The sequence below is a fragment of the Ochotona princeps genome, chromosome 13 (assembly GCF_030435755.1).
Source record: "Ochotona princeps isolate mOchPri1 chromosome 13, mOchPri1.hap1, whole genome shotgun sequence".
NCBI lineage: Eukaryota > Metazoa > Chordata > Mammalia > Lagomorpha > Ochotonidae > Ochotona > Ochotona princeps.
In genome coordinates this window covers 64,391,946-64,412,181 of record NC_080844.1, presented here as the reverse complement: position 1 = coordinate 64,412,181, position 20,236 = coordinate 64,391,946, and the positions used below count along the sequence as shown (strand labels likewise).

The 20,236-nt window shown below is 45.2% G+C and overlaps 1 protein-coding gene across 4 annotated transcripts in view; it reads right to left on the bottom strand.

Moving 5' to 3' along the window:
* ZRANB1 (zinc finger RANBP2-type containing 1) overlaps positions 1–20,236 on the bottom strand; it is a 59,417-nt gene that overhangs the window by 5,939 nt on the left and 33,242 nt on the right. For all 4 annotated transcript variants that reach the window (XM_058671428.1, XM_058671425.1, XM_058671426.1 and 1 more), the window contains 4 exons: positions 14,871–15,058; positions 8,882–9,035; positions 5,245–5,316; positions 4,557–4,755 (listed from right to left, as the gene is read on the bottom strand). In XM_058671428.1, coding sequence (XP_058527411.1) covers positions 4,557–4,755; positions 5,245–5,316; positions 8,882–9,035; positions 14,871–15,058 — 613 coding nt within the window. The remainder of the gene's footprint in view (positions 1–4,556; positions 4,756–5,244; positions 5,317–8,881; positions 9,036–14,870; positions 15,059–20,236) is intronic.

The following is a 20,236-nucleotide window of genomic DNA, read 5'->3' as shown; positions in this document are numbered from 1 at the left end:
GGCTCAAAGTAGCTCAGTCTGTCACTCATGTGGGAGACATAGTTCAGGTTCCCAAGTGTCAGGCTGGCCTGCACTTAAGAACAAAGTTAAGAACTTTACAAGTAAAGTCACGCACAGTTTCAGCCTGGCTGAACCCTGGCCATTTCAGTAACCCAGCAATACCAGGAATGACCAAGCAGAAGAATCCTCCTGAAGCACCAGGATCCCATACAGACTATGGTCCATGTCCCAGCTGCTTCAGTTCTCAATCCAACATCTGCTTTGGCCTAGGAAAAGAAAGGGGAATGGCCCAAGTCTGGTGACCCTGCACCCATATGGGAGACCCCAAAAGGAGCTTATGACTCCCACCTTTGGCTGATGCAGCCATTTGGAGTGACCCAGTGCCTGGAAGATCTCTGTCTCTCCCTCTTTGTAACTCTTATGTCTTCCAAGTAAAATAAGTCAATCTTAAAATAAATACACACACACTCACACAATCTAGAGGTTTCTTAAAAAGCTAAACACAGTTACCACATGACTCAACAATTCCACTTCTAGGTAACTACGAAAGACAAAACATTTTCCCGTGGAAATTTGTTATGTGAACTATGTAAGCCCTGTTCTAACAGCCAAAAGTGGGGACAACTCAGTGTTCATCAACTGATGACTCAATCGTGGCCGACAGCCGTTCAGCAGAGCGAGGTATCATTTAGTAACATAAAGCAGCAAAATACTGCAGCATGCTACAGCATGACTGAACCCAACACTTGACACGAAATAGAATCAAATGCCCTGAAGAGACATTTTCATCTTGCTTTTTAATATTTTCATTGCAAATAAAACTTCTCAGGTGATATAGCCCAAGCACTAACCACATGTTTGTGGAGGGTGCAGTTAAGCATGTGTTATCTACTTCCAAACAGTATTTGTAGCAAGTTAGGGTAACCCAAAAAAAGAGTAATTTATCAAGACCCGCTTCTCATTTTCTCCTTGTTTGTTAACTGCTCCATTTCAGCCCTCGAGAAATTGGACTGACATGTCTCTGAAAGAAAAGTACCATGTACATGTCCAGTTCTGACAATCTGAATCAGTTCAAATTTTAGGCATAATTTAGCCACAAACATAAAAAGAACCTTTTGATTTTTAAAACGTCTATTTTTATTTGAAAGGCAGAGTTACACAGAGGAGAGACCGAGATCTTCCATCTGCTGGTTCACTCCTCAAATGACTACAACAGCTGGAACTGAACCAATCTGAAGCCATGAGCCTCCTCCGAGTCTTTCACAAAGTGGCAGTGGCCCAAGGACATAAGCCATCCTCTGCCGTCTTCCCAGGCCATAAGCAGAGAGCTGGATCAGTGGAATGGCTGGGACACAAACCAGTACTCATACCACAGGCAAAGGCATAGCCTACTATGCCATGCTGTCAACCCCAGAAAGAATATCTTGGAGTGGTGCCAATAGGGTTTATATATTTAAAGGAAAAAAAAAAAAGCCCTTCTCAGTTCTAAATAGCTTTTTCACATGCCGCGACATCCCTTCCAGTTGGTCTGCACTCCACACGAAGGGCCCCGAGCCGGGCACGGCTGACAGTGCACTGCTCTCCTGGCCTACAGCGGGACTTTGCTGTTCACTTTTTTCATTCTACCCGCCAACAGTCACACTAGAAGCCCATCCATACAGAACCCTTGAATCAACGCCACTTCGTCCCAGGGGAGAATCTTCATTCCTAGCCCTCCTGTGCATGCAATCAGAAGGCCTCTATGATCACAGCACTCAGCCCAGCTTCCTACACCTGCACATCTTACTGCCAGAATTAGAGGGCATGCTGCCTACCTGTGTCGGGTTGTGAGACATTTATCCATATGCCAGCTCTCTGTCTTTGCCTTGTAGAGTTGGGAATGCTTAGGGTAAGTGCACAGCTTCTGTCTGAAAGAACAGCTCAGGTTCCTTCTATTGCCTCAGGTTACAGTGCTGCTATTCTACCCCTGTGCCGACTGCAGGGGCCTCAAAAGACCACCATCTCAGAGCTCCATTCCCATACCATTGCTAACCCTCAAGGTGACCTACTGCCAGCTCTGGGGAACCCTGGGGAGCCTAAGCCGCAAGGCACTGACTGGCCACGATGCTAACAAACTGTGACCTGCTGGAATTTACAACCAAGCAGGATGTAGCCTACCAGGCTGCCTTCTTAAAGACTTGCCAACTGGTAGGAAAGTCCAGACGTGACTTACTGGCTGAGCAGCTACACATCAGCACCCCCTGAAGTGTACATTCACAGGACAGGGCAGTCCCAGTAAGCAAGGGCACCAGGCAGACGTGGAACCACCACCACAAAAATCAAACCCCTTCTTCCTGCAGGCACAGGCCACACCTACAGACAGCCCAAACCTCATCAGGGTGTTGGAGTGTGGACATGCAATGTGATCCAGAGAGTTAAAACGAATGCTTAATGGTACAAGGCTTTACCTGCCTTAATGAACCACTTGACTATGTGCTTGTTCTTGCTCAACTACCAATCATTTCGGCACAACCACCTCAGTCAAACATCCAAACCCTCTCTCCTGGACAAAGATAAGATGAAAGAAACCACCGAGCTGCTCAGCTTGTTTGCCCGAGAGATCCAGTCAGGCTCTGTCCAGATTTGCCAGTCAGGGAGTGTTTATTTTTTTCAAGTGGTCACAAATTTTTACTCCAATACATCCTGCTCTGATTCCAATCTCAAGAAAGTAAAGACACTGCTCTCCTGCACAAATTCTCGAGAACGCTTGGCCTCAACAGGCACCTGCGAGAACTCACCAGGTACGGGCCAGGGGAGTGATGTTTCTGTTCTCACTGCCAAATTCCACAGCACATATCAAGCCAACTGTGATCACTTACAAAGCTCTTACCACTTCTCAGACTGGCTCAAGTATTAGATCTTCCCCAAGGAAACAAAATTCCTGTCTCCTAGATTCAGGATATGCCTATGCATTTCATGTAACCTCAAGCACTGGCAACACCATTCAAGGCTTTAGGTCACCCTCTACTGCTTTGCCAGGCCCTGAGCATGGAGCTGGATGGGAAGCAGGGCCGCCAGGAAATGACTTGGCACTCATACAGGATCCCGGCACTTGCAAGGCAAGGATTTAGCCACTAGGTTATCATGCCGGGTTCTTCAGTAGTATTTCCAATGGAAACTTAAAAAAGAAAGTTTTAGTTTGTACGTTAAGACAACTTTGAGCATCTCTGTAGTTTTATATCTTTTCTTGAATTAAAAAAAGACATGAGGACACTAGGACAATACAGTTCTCTGAAATTTGTAAAGCATTCAAAAGTTACAGAAAGAAAAGCCACATTTTGACACTGAAGTAGCAGAAATAGTACAAATTTTTAAATGACTAGAAACCAGTGCTGCTGTGCAGCACGTTAAGCTGCTCTCTGATGCTCATATTCCATATGGGGAACGGGTTGAATGGCAGCTGCTCTGCTTCCAATATGGTTGTCTGCTAATGTACCTGGGAGGGCAGTCGAAGATGTAGTCTAAGTAGTTGGGCCCATGCCGTCCCAAACATGGAGTCCTGGGTAGAGTTCCAGATTTGCTCCTGACTCTAAGCCAACCGAGCTCCAGCTGCTGCAGCCATAAGGGGAGTTGACCAGCAGATGGAAGGCAGAGTCACAGACAGAAGGAGACCCGGGGAGAACTTTCATCTGTGATTCACTCCCTAAACAGCCACTACAGACAGAGCAGAGCCAATCTGAAGCCAGGGCCCAGTAGGTTCTTCTGGGTCTCATGTTACATGGGAACAGGGGAAAAAAGGACTCGGGTCACTCTCGGCTACCTTCCCAAGCCATAAGCTGGGAGCTGGATTAGAAGTGGAGAAGCTGGGGCACAAACTGGTGCCCACATGGGATACAGGCACTGCAGAGTGTAGGATAGGGCCTATGTGCTGGCCGTATGGTTTCTATTTTACAGACAGAATGTATCCATCTTATTGTTTTAAATATTTCTCTTCTTAAATTCAAAAGATATAAAACTACAGAGATGCTCAAAGTTGTCTTAACATACAAACTAAAACTTTCTTTTTTAAGTTTCCACTGGAAATACTACTGAAGGACCCGGCGTGATAACCTAGTGGCTAAATCCTTGCCTTGCAAGAACCGGGATCCTGTATGAGTGCCAAGTCATTTCCTGGCGGCCCTGCTTCCCATCCAGCTCCATGCTCAGGGCCTGGCAAAGCAGTAGAGGGTGACCTAAAGCCTTGGGACCCTGCATCTGCATGGGAGACCTGGAAGAAGCTCCTGACCCCTGGCACAGGACCCGTTTAGCTTTAGCTACTGCGGTCACTTGGGGAATGAAGCAGCAGACAGAGATCATCTTCTCTGTATCTTCTCTCTGTTTATCTGCCTTTCCAAAAATAAATAAATAAACAAATAAAATCTTTTAAAAAAAAAAAAGGAGGAGGAAAGGAAGGAAGGAAGGAAGGAAGGAAGGAAGAAAAAAACAAAGAAAACATTACTGAAACAAAAAAAAATATTCCACCACTGCAAGGAAATGATACAGCAAGTGCCTTCCTGGCCCAGGGAAGGGGTGCTCACCAGTGTGAACAGTCATGCAGGCTGTCGTGCAGAGCTTTCCGCAGCACCGAGTCCTTGTCATAGATGCCCCAGGTCGCCTGGAGGACTGAGTCCAGTAAGCAGTCACCCGCAGTGCGGTTCCAAAGTGCATACAGTCGACTATCCAAACGTGTAGCCAATTCCAGGGACCAGTTTATAATTGGAGACTCTTCCTCTAACTCTGGGAGAAACGTAAACAGCACGCATCTGCACACCTGGTACAGGGCATTCAGTAGCAGGAAAATCTACTTTCCAGATGTAAAAAGGTTGATACATCATGCTCGCTTTGGCAGCATACATATACCAAAGAACACATAATTTACTAATAAATTCACCGACATATAACTCACTAAAAAACCTAAATAAATTTGATCAACTAAAAGATAAACTGTTTGAGCAGCTGAAACAAAATGGCTATAGAATAATTTACTCAAATCTTCGAATTCATTATATTATATTTTTAAAATGCTAAACACAAAAATATATTCATTCTAAAACTTTATACCTCCGTTTGTGCACGAACACAGCTAAGAGCTAGGAATAAAGTCTGACATTACTCTTAAGGTCTTTATATTTTTAAGTTAAAGTTGACACATGAAGCTTGTGTACCTTACAAAACAAAACCAAAGTTCAGTGAGAAAGTAAATCATATGCAGATTTCCATGCCTACCTTTTTGAACATCCCTATCAAGCACCTCATCAAATAATTTTTCTTGGACTGTTGGGGGCAGGTCTTCAATATCTACAAAGAAACAGTAGACTTAAGAGATCTTAGGTCTCATGATTTAATAAGCTTGATGCTAGCACTGAATAATTACTAAAATAATTCCCTTTCCACTGAAAGTTGCCAGAAATATTTTGGGGGAAAGAAAAGGTACCTGTATAATGTGTGCAGGGGTTTGTAATGTAAAATGTTTTTAATTTTTTGGCCTGGCCTGGTAGGCTAGTGGCTAAATTCCTCATCATGTCTGCCCGGGATTCCATATGGGTGTCGGTTCTAATCCCGGCAGCCCTGCTTCCCATCCAGCTCCCTGCTTGTGGCCTGGGAAAGCAGTTGAGGACAGCCCAAAGTCTTGGGACCCTGCACCTACATGGAAGGCCGGAAGGAGCTCCCCGCTTCAGATCGGCGCAGCTCCAACCATTGCGGCTACTTGGTGAATGAATCAGTGGACGGGAAATCTTCCTCTCTATATATCTGACTTTCCAATAAAATTAAATAAATCTTTAATTTTTTTTTTATTTTATTATCAAACTTTGTTTCAAAATAATTTAGAGGGTCAGGTGCAGTAGCCTAGGGGCTAAAGTCCTCATCTTGCACGCACCAGAATCCCATATGAGCGTTGGTTCTAACCCCAGAGGCCCTGCCTCCCATCCAGCTCCCTGCTTGTGACCTGGGAAAGCAGTGGAGGACGGCCCAAAGCCTTGGGACCCTGCACCCACGTGGGAGGTGGGAGGCTCCAAAGAGGCTCCTGGCTCCTAGGTTCAGATCAGCTCAGCTCTGGCCATTGCAGCCACTTGGGGAGTGAATCAATGGATGGAAGATCTTCCTGCCTCTCCACCTCTCTATATATTTCATTTACCAATAAAAATAAATAAATCTTTTTTTTTTTTTTGTAATTTAGAGTATCATTTATATCCATCCTTACAAACAAACCTTTATTTGTTCTTTTCGCACACTGAGAAGCTCTGTTCCGGTCTACTATCTTTAGACTCTTTAAGATTTATACTTTACTTATTATTTGAAAGGCAGAGATACAGATAGAGAATCTCTCATCCGCTGGTTCTGTTCCCTCCTCCACTGATCACAAATGCCCAAGGCCAGCCCAAACATTTGCACCATCTTTCGCTGATTTGCCAGGCACATTAGCAGGGAGCTGGATCTCCAACTAGCACCCAAAGGGGATAATGGCAGCCTAATCAAAATTCAGCTGCAGGCTTAGCCTGATATGCCACAATGCCAACCCCCAAAAATTAATGAAGCATATGTTTTGCCACACAGTCTCTGTTTCTGTCACCTTCCTCAAATTCCAAAGCTCTATTCAGGTTACTTAATGGAGTAACTTGGACTAAGACTCATTACCATGATTCAAAATAAAAATCTGACCATCACTGGGGGAGTGTAAATACAAAGGACACTTGCTCCATTTTACAAGGACTCATTTTCATCACCCACCACTGGTAAACACCTCTATTTACATATGAATATGAAGTTCAAAACAGGGCCCAGCATGGTGGCTTAGTGGCTAAAAGTCCTCACCATGTCTGCCCGGGATCCCATATGGGCTACAGATTCTAATCCCAGCAGCCCGGCTTCCCATCCAGCTCCTTGCTTGTGGCCTGGGAAAGCAATCGAGGACAGCCCAAAGCCTTGGATCCTGTACCCATGTGGGAGACCCAGAAGAGGCTCTTGGCTCCTGGTTTCGGGTTGGTACAGCTCCAGCCATTGCAGTCACTTGGGGAGTCAATCAGCGGATAGATCTTTCGGATCTTTCTCTCTCTCCTCCTCTCTGTGTATATGACTTTCCATTAAGAAAAAATCTTTTTAAAAAAGTATCAGAAATGGATTTTAAAACAACTTTCCAATAAGAGTAAGTAAATTGTTTTTGATAAAAATACAATAGAAAAAAACACAAAAAAATAAAAGTTCAAAACAAGTAAATCCCAAATGGAAACTTTTTATTCAGAAACTTTTGGTGGCTGGTGTATTTATCAATGCCAAATGACAAAAAGCATCCTAAAAGACACTCAATTGCCATGTAACTGGAATGTGAAAGCTGATTCTCAAACACAGCAGAGTGGAAAGGAATGACATATTCAACAGGATGTCTAATACCTTTAATTCAAGTAACCTGATTCTACCCATGAAAGGTCTATCTCTTGGGCCCGGAGCAATGGCCTAGTGGCTAAAGTCCTCGCCTTGCACGTCCGGGATCCCATATGGGCGCCAGTTCTAATCCTAGCAGCTCCACCTCCCATCCGGCTCCCTGCTTGTGGCCTGGGAAAGCAATCGAGGACAGCCCAAAGCTTTGGGACCCTGCTCCTGTGTGGGAGACCCGGAAGAAGCTCCGGGCTCCTCGTTTTGGACTGGCTCAGCTCCAGCCGTTACGGCTGCCTGGGGAGTGAATCATCAGACAGAAGATCTTCCTCTGTCTCTCCTCCTCTCTGTACATCTGACTTTCAAATAAAATTATATACATCTTTAAAAAAAAAAAAGAAAGAAAGAAAAGTCTATCGCCGGGGCCCAGCGTGGTGGCCTGGATGCTAAAGTCCTTGCCTAATGCACGACAGGATCCCATATGGTCACCAGTTCTAATCCCGGCAGCTCCACTTCCATCCAGCTCCCTGCTTGTGGCCTGGGAAAGCAGTGAGGGACGGCCCAGAGCCTTGGGATCCTGCACCCGCGTGGGAGACCCAAAGAGGCTTCGGGCTCCTGGCTTCAGATCAGCTCAGCTCTGGCCATTGCAGCCACCTGGGGAGTGAATCAATGGATGGAAGATCTTCTTCTGTTTTTCCACCTCTCTGTATATCTCACTTTCCAAAAAAATAAATTTTTTTTTTTTTTTTTTTTTTTTAGATTTTATTTTATTTTTATTACAAAGTCAGATATACTGAGAGGAGGAGAGATAGAGAGGAAGTGGAGCTGCTGGGATTAGAACCAGCGGCCATATGGGATCAAGGCGAGGACCTTAGCCACTAGGCCACGCTGCCGAGCCCCAATATAAATATTTTTTTTAAAAGTCCTATGCCATATAGACAATAGCTATCTTATTTTAAAGTAATAGGTAGGAAAAGAAAAGGAGAACATTTAAAAATAGAGCTTAAAAAGAAACTTATTCTAAAATAGGAAAACAAATGAGGACACAGGATCTTCAGGAGCGAGCATACAGTCCAGCAGATTACAGGACATTCCAGTCCTTACCAGAATGTCTATGTCCCATTGCCAGCTCGAGAGCCTAAATGCAAACTTCCTGCTGAGACCAACCATGGAAGCAGCTGGCGGAGGCCTTCCAGCCGTCACCACTTTCCAGACCAGTAAAAGGGAACTAACTTCGGCTCTACTTCCCTGTTTCTCTACCTCTTAAACAACTAGAAAATGTTTAAAATGGACAAATACAAGGCAAGCAGTTACAAGCTTTTCTTCCAGAAAGCTAAGCACTGGCTTGTGTTGAGTGACCAATACAAGATAACTATAAAGCCACAGATCCATAAAGTATCTGCTCCTCAATAACGACACATTATACACCACACGTGAAAAATTTAACCATACTAAAATACAATTTCTTTCCACATAAAATTTTTGGAGTTACCTGCTGGTAATGTAAATGTCACAAGGTCAGTTAGAAAATAGCAAGCCAAATCTCCCTTTCTCTGATGGAGAGAGGCTGCTATTTCTCTGCGGATTTGTTCCGTAAGTTCAGGACACACCATTGCTGGAATACACTTCGCTGCTTGTTGAGACACCTTAAATACAAAAGAAACTTTCTTCTACATCTTATTTATTATCATAAACGGGAGCAGAAAACAACAGCACTTAAAAGAAATAGCCAAATTTTACACCACTGCAAGGTTGCTGCTTTTTAATTTCAAAATGTACTGCCTACTACCTTCAGTACTTCATCAGGATATTCCAGGAAACACCATAAAATGTTTTACCCTCTGATTCAGCAATTCTACTTAAAAATTTATTACAGGAAAATTCTCAAAGTTGCATATAATAATGTATATAAAGGAGTATTTTCATAGAAAATATCAGAGCAGAAAAAAAATATCAGAGGAGGAAAGAGGATAAAACAAGCTAATCATAATGAACTTCATAACATTCTTAAAATAACAACTTTAGCTGAGAAATTGGCAACTTGTTCTCCCACGAGTCTCCATGCCTTCCGTGACTTGTAATAAACCAAGTGTGACATTTCAAAGGCCAGCGCCCACTAGCCATAGTCCTCCCTGGCCCAACCCCTTGTTACCACTATGAATCTGTAAAAACAAATTTGGCCTCTCCAAATTTAAACACAGGACCAGCTTCCAAGTCCAGTATGTCAGGGCAGGAAGGGGTGCCCAGATGACCTTCCCCACAGCAGCCTTCCAGTCTCAAGTGGGACAGAAGCAGCAGAACATGGCAGTTAGTCCCTCAAACAGTTTTCACACCTTAACCACCTACATTCTCTTCACAGAAACAATGCTTCAAAATTCCTGCATAAAGATATCCTATTACCTGACATGATGATGGATCAGCAGACGGATCACATTAGGCAGGGCCATGACATTAACTAGCACTTGAGAACCATATCCAGGGGTAGATTCTGTGGGGGATGTGTGGGCCACACCCTGTGGAAATTCTAGCCCCAGTGGTCAGCTCAAGAGTTTGGGTGGTGATGGACTAACCTAGGTGTGACCAAGGAGCTTGCCATCAATCACAGGTAAAGGAACCCGCAACAGTCTGGACTGGTCAAGGCCGTAGCACCCGAATGTGCATCCTGAATAGGGTGTGGGGTGGGCTGGGCTGCAACATTCACCAGCTCATACACAACCAAATGGAAGGCCAGACTGTGCCGGGCACTGGCCTAAAACCCATTGGCATGTATGAGAACTGGGTCTGGGAGTGGATCAAGTGGAGGAACTTGGGAAACTCCCCTGGCGAGTCACAGCTCCCACTGGTGAACACGTGGTCCAGACCTGGGGGTCAGACAAGCTGGGCAAAGTAGCTCCAATGGCTGGCCAATGTGTGAATTGGTAATGGAACGGGATATACTGGGAAGGACTGAGCAAACCTTAGCCTACAAATAAACTAGAAACCAGCATGGGACACAGGTCATGCTGAGCTAGGTTCTTGTACCTACTGGTCTGCGTGAGTCAGGGACACTAAGCCACAGTGCCCAAGGCAGAGGCCAAGGCAGAGGCCAAGGCAGGTGAGGGGCTGAGCTAAGCTGAGTCGGAGCAACCACTGGCATGAACGTGATCTATGGCTGGGAACATGCCCGGTTGGGGAGCTAAGGGGACACCCTAACCGGTTGAGGTTCCCACCAAGGGGCACGTGGGCTGGAACGGGGGGGCTGCATTCTGATCAGGAAACAGTCTCCCTTGGCACAAGTGTGGACTGGGACTGGACCCACCAGGCCGGGCCAGACCCCAACACCCTGTGGTGTCCTGGAGGACCAGGGTAGATGTGGGATGGACTAGGCTTGGTCTCAACCCCTACTGAGCCATGTGTGAGCTGTATGTGGGTATGGACGAGCCATGGCTGGGCTGAAACACCCAACAGCAAGAACCAGTTTGGGTTGAAGGAAAAGTCACTGTTCCTGCTAGGACAGGAGGTGAACTGAGTAGCTCTGGCTCATGGAAGCCCTGGTATGTGCAAAATCTGGCATTGGGAGGGGTTCTCATGGAGGAGCCTGGGCAACTCCTCTGGCAGGACACAGTCCCTGCAGGTAAGCGCAAGAAGCACAATAGGAAACAGCCCAGAAAAGGCCATGGGAAGTTTCCCACTGGCATACATTTAGCATGGGCTGGGGGCAGACCAGGCTGAAATCAGTTCATGTCATCCACTGGCAAATCCGAGCACCAGAACAGAGTGTGGGTCGAGACAGGTTCAGTCGTGACAAAAACCAGTGCACAATACGGAATGTCAAGGTGAGGTTGCCTGTACTGGATGTGACCGCAGCACCCAACCAGCATGCGTGAGAACCAGGAAGGGAGGAGGCAGAGCCGGCAGGGGAATAAGGGGGGGGAGTCCCCTTGCCGAACAGCTACTCCCACTGGAGAGCGTGGCCTGGGATGGGGGCAGACCAGATTAAGCAGGGCTACAACACCTGTGCGCCTCATGTGGACTAAATCAGGCAAAAGCCAGGCTGAGCTGATTATTCCTACTGATGCAAGCATAAATTAGAGTGGGTGAGGGTTGTCTGGGCTTAGCCACAGCACCAGCTGACAGAAGCTGGCACTGGGGGCTAATTCTGTCAAGTTAAACCACAGAACCACCTGAAGAGTGCATAATGTGGGAGTGAGAGAGACCTGGGAGGAAATAGTGGGCTCCTCCCTCATGGGTTACCACTCCCACGGGAGGGCACGAAAACTAAGATGGGGGCTGAGGTGGCTACACAGAGAGGCACCCAACAACAACCGTGAGGGCTGGATAGTTGAGCTGGTTAGATGGAACTAAGCTTCAATACCCATCGACATGTACGAGAGCCAAATGGGATGTGGGACAGACTGGACTAGTCTGCTACACATACTGGCAAACCAGGGTAGGGGGCAGGCCTGGTGAGGGTTATTGTGGGTCACACTGACTGGGCTGCAGCTCCCACTGGTTTATGCGAGGGCCGAGTATGCGCTGGGCAGAACCAGGCTGGACTGCAACACCCATTGGTTCCAGTGGAAGTCGGGGCTGAAAACAGAACCAACCCAGCAATTGCAACCAGCAGCTGATCGTGGTGATGGACTGTGCCGGGCCCTGTACTTGCTAGAACATACAAGAATCCGGTCTGGGAATACCTCAAAGTTTCTTTGGGGATCTCCCCAATCGAAAAGCTAGACTCAGAAACCTAGCCAAGAAAAGACAGAAGACAGAACAAGTCAATCAACCACCTCAGCTATATGTTGGCAGCGAAATACTGGGCAAACGGAGACTCTATGATGGACTGTGTCAATCAGTGGATTCTTCAACGACCTCATCGTGCTTGGAGTGGCGAGATTGACAGTGATTCATAACTGGTGAACTATCAAAACCACTTGAGCAAGTATCTCAGAGCGTGCCCCACATCCGGGACTTGGGGTGGGTTGGAAACTGGGTGAGGCTTCTCCCTCAATTATCCCCCTTTACCTCAGACACATGAAGGAAACAATAAGGAAATAATAGTCTTACCCACACTTCCCTATAGCCCTTGAACCTTTTTACCCTAATTAACTATGTAAAGATTGTCAAAAATATAATAAAAAAGTGAAAAAAAATTCCTGCATAACCAAGGCAGCCACCTACTCCTTCTTTGGGGGGGAAAAAAACTCCTACATGATAATTCAGTTTTGCTAGACTTCATTTAGCCAGAATTACCAGTAAATTGTCACTACATCTTAATTCCATGAGCTCAAATTTAAAGCAACACTCAAAACATGAAAAACCAGTTTTACAGCTCCACAGTGACAGTCCCTCCACTCAGGGCCCTGAGGCCACCAAGGGTGAGCCTAGGGGACAGTCTGCTGGGGCGATCTGTTTATTGTGCGCAGATTACAAGCTTATAAAGGCTAGGGAAAGTGAGGGCTGGAGGGTGTCTCCCAACAGTCCATCCACCCAACAATGACACTGTAATTGGCTAGAAGGCCCATCTGTTCCCCTAGATCCTCCATCATGTCAGAGGTCACGGAAGCAGTGTCTCAAGTCATGGGCAGGTGAGCTGAGAGCCACACCAACCAGCTAACAGGCAGAGACAATCTCCCACATCTCTTCCTCCTACTCCTGGAATAAACTCTACCACCAAGATGTTCACCAACAGGGCAGTCTTGCGTCCTGCAATCCTAAAATATTGGAACAGACCCGGAAGGCAAATTTTAACACAAGGACATCACCTATTACAGCATCACACTGCAGGCAGAACACCTGTCACAGCACGGCTGGACATCACTACACATTTGCAGCCAGATCTTACACACTACAGGAATTCCTCCGAAATGCTCTAGCCCATGTTCCAGAATTTCTGCTCCTTTTTCCAGTAGTGCCCTCCCGCCCAATGTTCAGTGAACCTGACCTTTTTTCCATCACAATGCTCCCCTGAGCCTATCAGGTCACTCCTCATCCCGACCCCCCATTTCACTGGAAACTTACCTAAGTGAACACAATCGCTATCCATCTAAATCATATTTTCACCTAACATTCTTAAGCCCCTACACACTGCACTATATATAAATACTAAACACAAAACTTCAATGTAATGGATCTGTCTCTCTGCATATTTAATCCATTCCTCCTGTTACCATCAAAAAATAAAAAGACCTGGATGTTCATACAGTTGCGTGGATGAATTATCTGCAACCTCTAACACATGCAATCTTCTAGTTATCTAAGCCCAAACACCCAGAATTAACTTGACTCCTTATTACTGTTCTTCTTCATATCCAATCTATCCACTTCTTCAGACTGATTGCATCCCCACAAGTCTCCCACCCCAACCAGCCCTTTCCTGTCACACCATGGCCAGCCACTACCCTCCTGGCTGAGTTCTTGCCAGCAGCATTTCAGGGCCCTTGGAACCAGCAGAGGCCATTCCAATGTGCCACAGCCAGACAAAATCTGCCCATCATTCTCCTACTCCTGTACCTGACACAGGCCAATGCCCTTGGAATCAATCTCTCAATTCCTTGACATACAAGATCCTTCAGAATCTGACCCTATTCATCTCTTCTTACTCCCTTCTATCACTTTCCAATCATGAGCTCGACCACATTCAGCCAGTCCCTTAACATCACCACAGATGCTACAGTCACTGGCCCTGCATGAGTGGTTACCTCAGTGCCCCTCTCTGCCTAGACTTCACGTGGTTAATCCTTTTCTTTTTTCAGATCACAATGGATCTGAAAATGTACTGCCTAGTCTACATAACAGAAAGCACCATTTTCACACCTGTATTTCCTGGATACCTGCACTGCCCGAGCTCTCCATCACCGCACGCTCAGCAGAGCCATCCATCCAACACCCAGAGTGAAGAGCCGGCATCATCCCAGCCCTTCCCTCCCAGCACAGTCCCTGGCAAGCAGCTGGCACTAACAAGGCATTTCTTCTTGCTTGTTTGCTTGTTTTTAAGGTGGAAGCTACTATGTTTTTAATTTGAACGTGTCTATAGAAAAGTAAAGAAATTCCTACAGCATTTCTAAGAGCATAACATACTAAAATATTAAGGAAGTAGCCTGTGAAATATAAGTGAAACATCTAGATACATTAACAGACATTTTTAAACTCTGAATTAATACGTATTTAATATTTTCTTCAGAATGTAGAAACAAGGCGTTTCTTACTTGAATGACTCACACATCCCAATTTCTTTTTTCTAATATGATGACTCAAATATGTAACAAACTGTTCTGTTTGAAAATGTCCTTAAGAATAATGGGCTCAAAAGGAGCTGTAAGAATCAAAAACATTCCTACTCAACTATGTAAATATCAGAAATAAATTTATTTAAAAAATCAAAACATTTAAAAACTATGTGGTGAAAATTAAATAGCTTATTCATCACATTAAAAATGACAACTAAAGAACATTTTTTCTCAACATAAGAAAAAAACATTGATTCAAAACATCACACTCACCTCTGTGAGCAATAGAGCTAGCATATCCTGCCTCTGGAAGCGTATGGCCAAGTGGACCAGGGTATAGCCAACATCAAAGGCAGAAGGACGGTTCAGCAAGCGCACTTCATCTGCAGTGAGCTGGCGTGCAATATCGCCTCCTGACGACTTGTATGCTTCTACGGCAGCTAAATCGCCTTCCACGACCCCTGCAACGAGCACCAAGACAGGAGGCATTCAGCTGTGCTTTTCTGCAAAGCACTCACTGCGAACCTGTATTTCCCCAGGTTTGCTGAAACTCGACATATCACTCAACTGCCCCCAAATCTAAGAAAATTAGTTTACTGCTCCCAAAATTCCAAGATTTCTGTCCAGAACTAAATTGCCTACTTGGGTACTTACCTAATCAGCAGTGCTGGCTTCAGCCTTTGGTGAAGTCTAGAAAATTGCCAGTAAGTTCACTGGATGGAAGAACTATAGAGCATGAGCAAGCAACACGCACCAGGTGTACAATTTCTGACTATTAAAAACAGAGGGGACTTGTGCCCAGTGCAGTAGCCTAGTGGCTAAAAGTCTTCGCCTTGTATGAGCGGGATGCCATATGAGTGACTATTGGTATCCTGGCTGCTCCACTTCCCATCCAGCTTCCTGCTTGTGGCCTGGGAAAGCACTGGAGGTCGACCCAAAGACATGGGAGACCCAGAAGAGACTCCTGGTTCCTGGCTTCAGACCAGTTCAGCTCTGGCCTTTGCGGCCACTTGGGCAGTGAAGCAGCAGAGGAAGATCTTCCTCTCTGTCTCTCCTCTCTCCGTAAAATCTGACTTTCCAATAAAAATAAATCTCTTTAAAAAATGGTGACGGGGTGTTCTTTTAATTGGTGCCAGACTACACTTGCCATTTTCACTCCACTGTTCAGCAAACTCAAAATAAATATCAAGCTTTCTATTCTCTGCAGCCTTGTAACAACTGGCTAGGGACCAGAACCATTTGTCCTGTACACAAAATCAGGTGATAATGCATCATAGCAAGTCTTCCCAACATCCATTAGGAAACGTTAATGAAGTAAAAGTTGAACCATCATGAAGCAAAAACAAAAACCTTTCATTTCCATAGACTGAACAGATCTGTATAACTATTTCTGGGGGAAAGGCACAGGAGAGCTCTCATGTACTGGTCCACATCAACTGTGTGAGACGGCCAGGTGCCGCAGCAGGCCAGAGTCAGCGACCCAGTCCAAGTCTCCCATCCCTGAGCCTCCCCTCTGAAGGCCAGCAGGGGCAGAAAGCTCTAGCAGCAGCAGGAGCCTGACACAAACCCAGGCACTCCCTCCCAGACATCTTAACCATGAAACTAAAAACAACTGTCTCTATTTTATTAATGTTAACATAAATTAATGGTAAGTTCAGTATTTCTATTTTCTAAGCGGTAGTTACAACATGAACAATAAACACTCCTGACTTCCAACTGATCACAGTGCTCTTTTGAAAGTAAAATCAAATAATTTTAAGTGTTCCTGGGCCAGGCACGGCGGCCTAGCGGCTAAAGTCCTCACCTTGAATGCACCTGGGATCCCATATGGGCGATGGTTCTAATCCCGGCAGCTCCACTTCTCATCCAGCTCCCTGCTTGTGGCCTAGGAAAGCAGTCGAGGACAGCCCAAAGCCTTGGGACCCTGCACCCATGTGGGAGACCTGGAGAAAGTTCCTGGCTCCTGGCTTCAGACTGGTGCAGCTCTGGCCATTGTGGTCACTTGGGGAGTGAATCATTGGATGGAAGATCTTCCTCTCTGTCTCTCCTCCTCTCTGTATATCTGATTTTGCAATAAAAATAAAACCTTAAAAACATAATTTTAAGTGTTCCTAAGTTAAGTCAAAAAAATTATTGTTAGGTAAAAGACTTTTATACCAGCTAAAAACACTCCGTGTATTTTATTTTTTTAATTTATTTTCATTGGAAAGGCAGATCTGCAGAGAGAAGGAGAGACAGAAAGATCTTCTGTCAGTTATTTCACTCCCCAAGTGACCGCAACAGCTGGAACTGAGCTGAGCCAAGCCGATCCAAAACCAGGAGCCAGGAGTTTCTTCCACACTGCCCACATGGGTACACTTTCCATGCTGGTTTCCTTATGCAAGAGAGAACATATGGTATTTGTTCTTTTGTGATTGACTCATTTCACTGAGCATAATGGTCTCTAGTTGGGACCATGTAGTTGTAAATAGTATAATTTCATTCTTCTTAATAGCTGAATAATATTCCAGGGAGGAGATGTACCACAGTTTCTTTAACCACTCTTCTTTGGACACACATCTGGATTGTTTCCATGTCTTTGTTATTGTAGATTGTGCTGCTGTAAATATAGGATTACAGATCCCCTGCTCATTTGCAAATTTCATTTCTATTGGGTCTATTCCTAGGAGCGGGATAGTGCGTCTAGTCAACTTTGACAAATGAAGTTTCCCGTGGCTGTCCTGAAGCTGCCAGCTCTCTGGTGCATTCTCATTACCCCGTGCTCAGGGAGCACTGCTGATGAAGTGCAAACAGCACGCTGCTCAGCGTATGGCACGCACTTACTGGCACAGAATTTAAAATTTTAATCACCTGATGTTTCCTACCTGGGTGGGATTGGAGAACACTAAGTAGTGTGTGGGGTGGGGGAAGACTCACAGACACACACATTCTGAGTACCTTTCAATATCAAGCAATAAAAAGAAAGAACAAGGGAGGCAAGGATAGCAAGTGCATATGAGTACAAAAATCTCACTTCATGGAACAGTGGTGAGAAAGCAGATGGTAAAGTTCCAGAAGAACAACCTAGAGGTGCTTCCTAGAGCTGCTGACTCCCAGATGTCTCAGGAGTAAATGGAGCACCATCATTTTCTTAATCCTTTTATGAAAGTTTAACAAACATGTATTACACATTACACCCCTTCTTCCTTCATGTTATCGAGTTAACAGCTGAAGATGAACAGCAAACTAACCCACAGTATAATCAAATACGCAAAACTGAATGGCATAGTTAGCTCAACATGCAGATCGAGAAGGAAATGAAAGTCACTCGTGTCATTAACTATGAAGTGAACAAAAGCAGCAGCAGCAGCAGCACAGTGTGCTCTAAGCTGGGCCAGGGGTCAGGTTTAAACATCCTGAAGCCGCAAGTCAGTAAGTCACTGGGGACTTCACAGCTACTATGGAACTCCGTTGGATAGAATATGGAGCTGGCTCATAAATGTTTAGAAAACAGACTTATTTTTCCCCCATATATGGCACAGTTTTCAAAGTTTTGCCTTATTTTTCCTTTATGACATAAAATCATAATGGTAACTAACTTTGAAAAGAATGCCAAATGGTAAAAAAAAAAGCCAGGACTTACCTGAGCCCCCATGGGCCAGCTCAACACTACCCTGGAGTTCTATGGTAGCTGTGATACCACAGCATGCTTTATGCTGTGGGGTCAGGGTGGACCTGGAGTCAGCTGGCACAATTTCAGGAACCCTTAAAGAGAAAAGTTAGTTTTAAGTGGTCATGTCCTTTACCCATGGTCAGCAGAAAGATGTAGATGTGGCTGCCTATAGTGTGCAGGTGGCTCTCCTCTACTCAATTCAACTGGTTCTGCATGTTAAAAAAACTGGAACACTGGCATGACTTCCACTTCATACGCTAACATCTAGCTGTGATTTAATCACAGATCTGCTTAGTCATAGCAAACGCTTTCAAAACCCAAACACCAGCTGCTTTATAAAATAAAATTACCTCAGTAGTCTGAAAGTGTGCTTTCAGGTAGGCATAAACATAGGCTCAATCTTAGAAATTTTTTAGACAGCCCAAACAAACCTCAGAGAAGTTTTTATTATATTTTATCACACCTGAAGTGTAGAAGTGGGCGTCTGGGGAAACCAACACTACATGGAACATACACAGCCTGTTTCAGAGAGCCGGGGTTCAGGTCCCACGTTCGCTTGGAACCTTAGCTTCCTGCTAACCTGCACAACCCAGAGGCCACCAAGGCTCGAGGCCTTGGTCCCTGACACACGGGAGCCCTACACAGACTGGGCTCCTCCTTGCGGAGGACGGGGAGGCTGATCCAGTTTGAGCTGTTATGGGCATTCGGGAGGGAATGAATCAACAGAGAATATTTACTTTTCTTCCTCTGTCACTCTCATTCTCTCTAGACATACTTTCAAAATAAAGTAAAATTTAAAACAGTTCAAAAGGGACATTATTTAGAAATATCTCAGGTGCTGCCTCACCCCCCCCCCAAAAAAGCCACTTCTATAATATTCCCTTTTTAAAAAAAAAAAAAAAAAAAAGCAGCTTAGAATTGCATTATAAGGAAAACTACAAGTTCCAATTGGGAATTATTCTTCAAAACTGGATTCCTCAAAATTATTAATGTTATAAAAAGGAAGAAAAAGCCCTGTTTTACATTAGTAGTCACTACAGACAAAGCAACTAAACAATGTAATGGATAATCCTTGGGACAGAGTCCAGTAGGCAGCAATGGTTAAGACGAGTGGTGACACAGCAAGCCGTCTCAGAGCTAATCTCCTGGATAATTACATTGTGCAGTTACACAGGAAAACGTCCTTGTTCTTAGGAAATGTACGCTAAAGTATCGGGGCAAACTGCCATCACAGAGACCGCACTGTAGCTTAGTAACACTGGCATCCCACATAGGCATCGGTTCAAGTCCTGGCTGTACCACTTCAGATGCAGGGAAGCAACGACAGGTGACCCAAGTGCTTGTTTTGTCCCCTGTCCCTATGTGGGAGGCCCAGAAGCTCTGGGCTTTGACCTGGTCAATCCTTGGAAGCCGTGACCATCTGCGGGATGAACCAGGGCCAGAAAGGAACACGCATCAATCTCCATCTCTCTCCCTTTCGCAACTCTGCCTTTCAAATCAAATCAGATTTTTAAAAGATTTATTTATTTATATTGCAAAGTCAGATATATAGAGAGAGGAGGAGAGACAGAGAGGAAGATCTTCCATCTGATGATTCACTCCCCAAGTGGCCACAACGGCCACAGCTGTGCCGATCCAAAGCCAGGAGCCAGGAACTTTCTCCAGGTCTCCCACGAGGGTGCAGGGTCCCAAGGCTTTGGGCTGTCCTCGACTGCTTTCCCAGGCCACAAGCAAGGAGCTGGATGGGAAGTGGAGCTGCCAGGATTAGAACCATCGCCCATATGGGATCCCAGGTGCATTCAAGGCGAAGACTTTAGCTGCTAGGCTACTGAGTCGGGTCCTCAAATAAATTTTATAAAAAATCATGATGTCTGCAACCAACTCTCACAGAAATCAGGAAAAACAAACACAGAAAGACATCAAAAGTAGCAAAGCACTACCTAAAAAATCCTGTAATTTTCATGCAGGTTTTTAAAAAGATTTATTT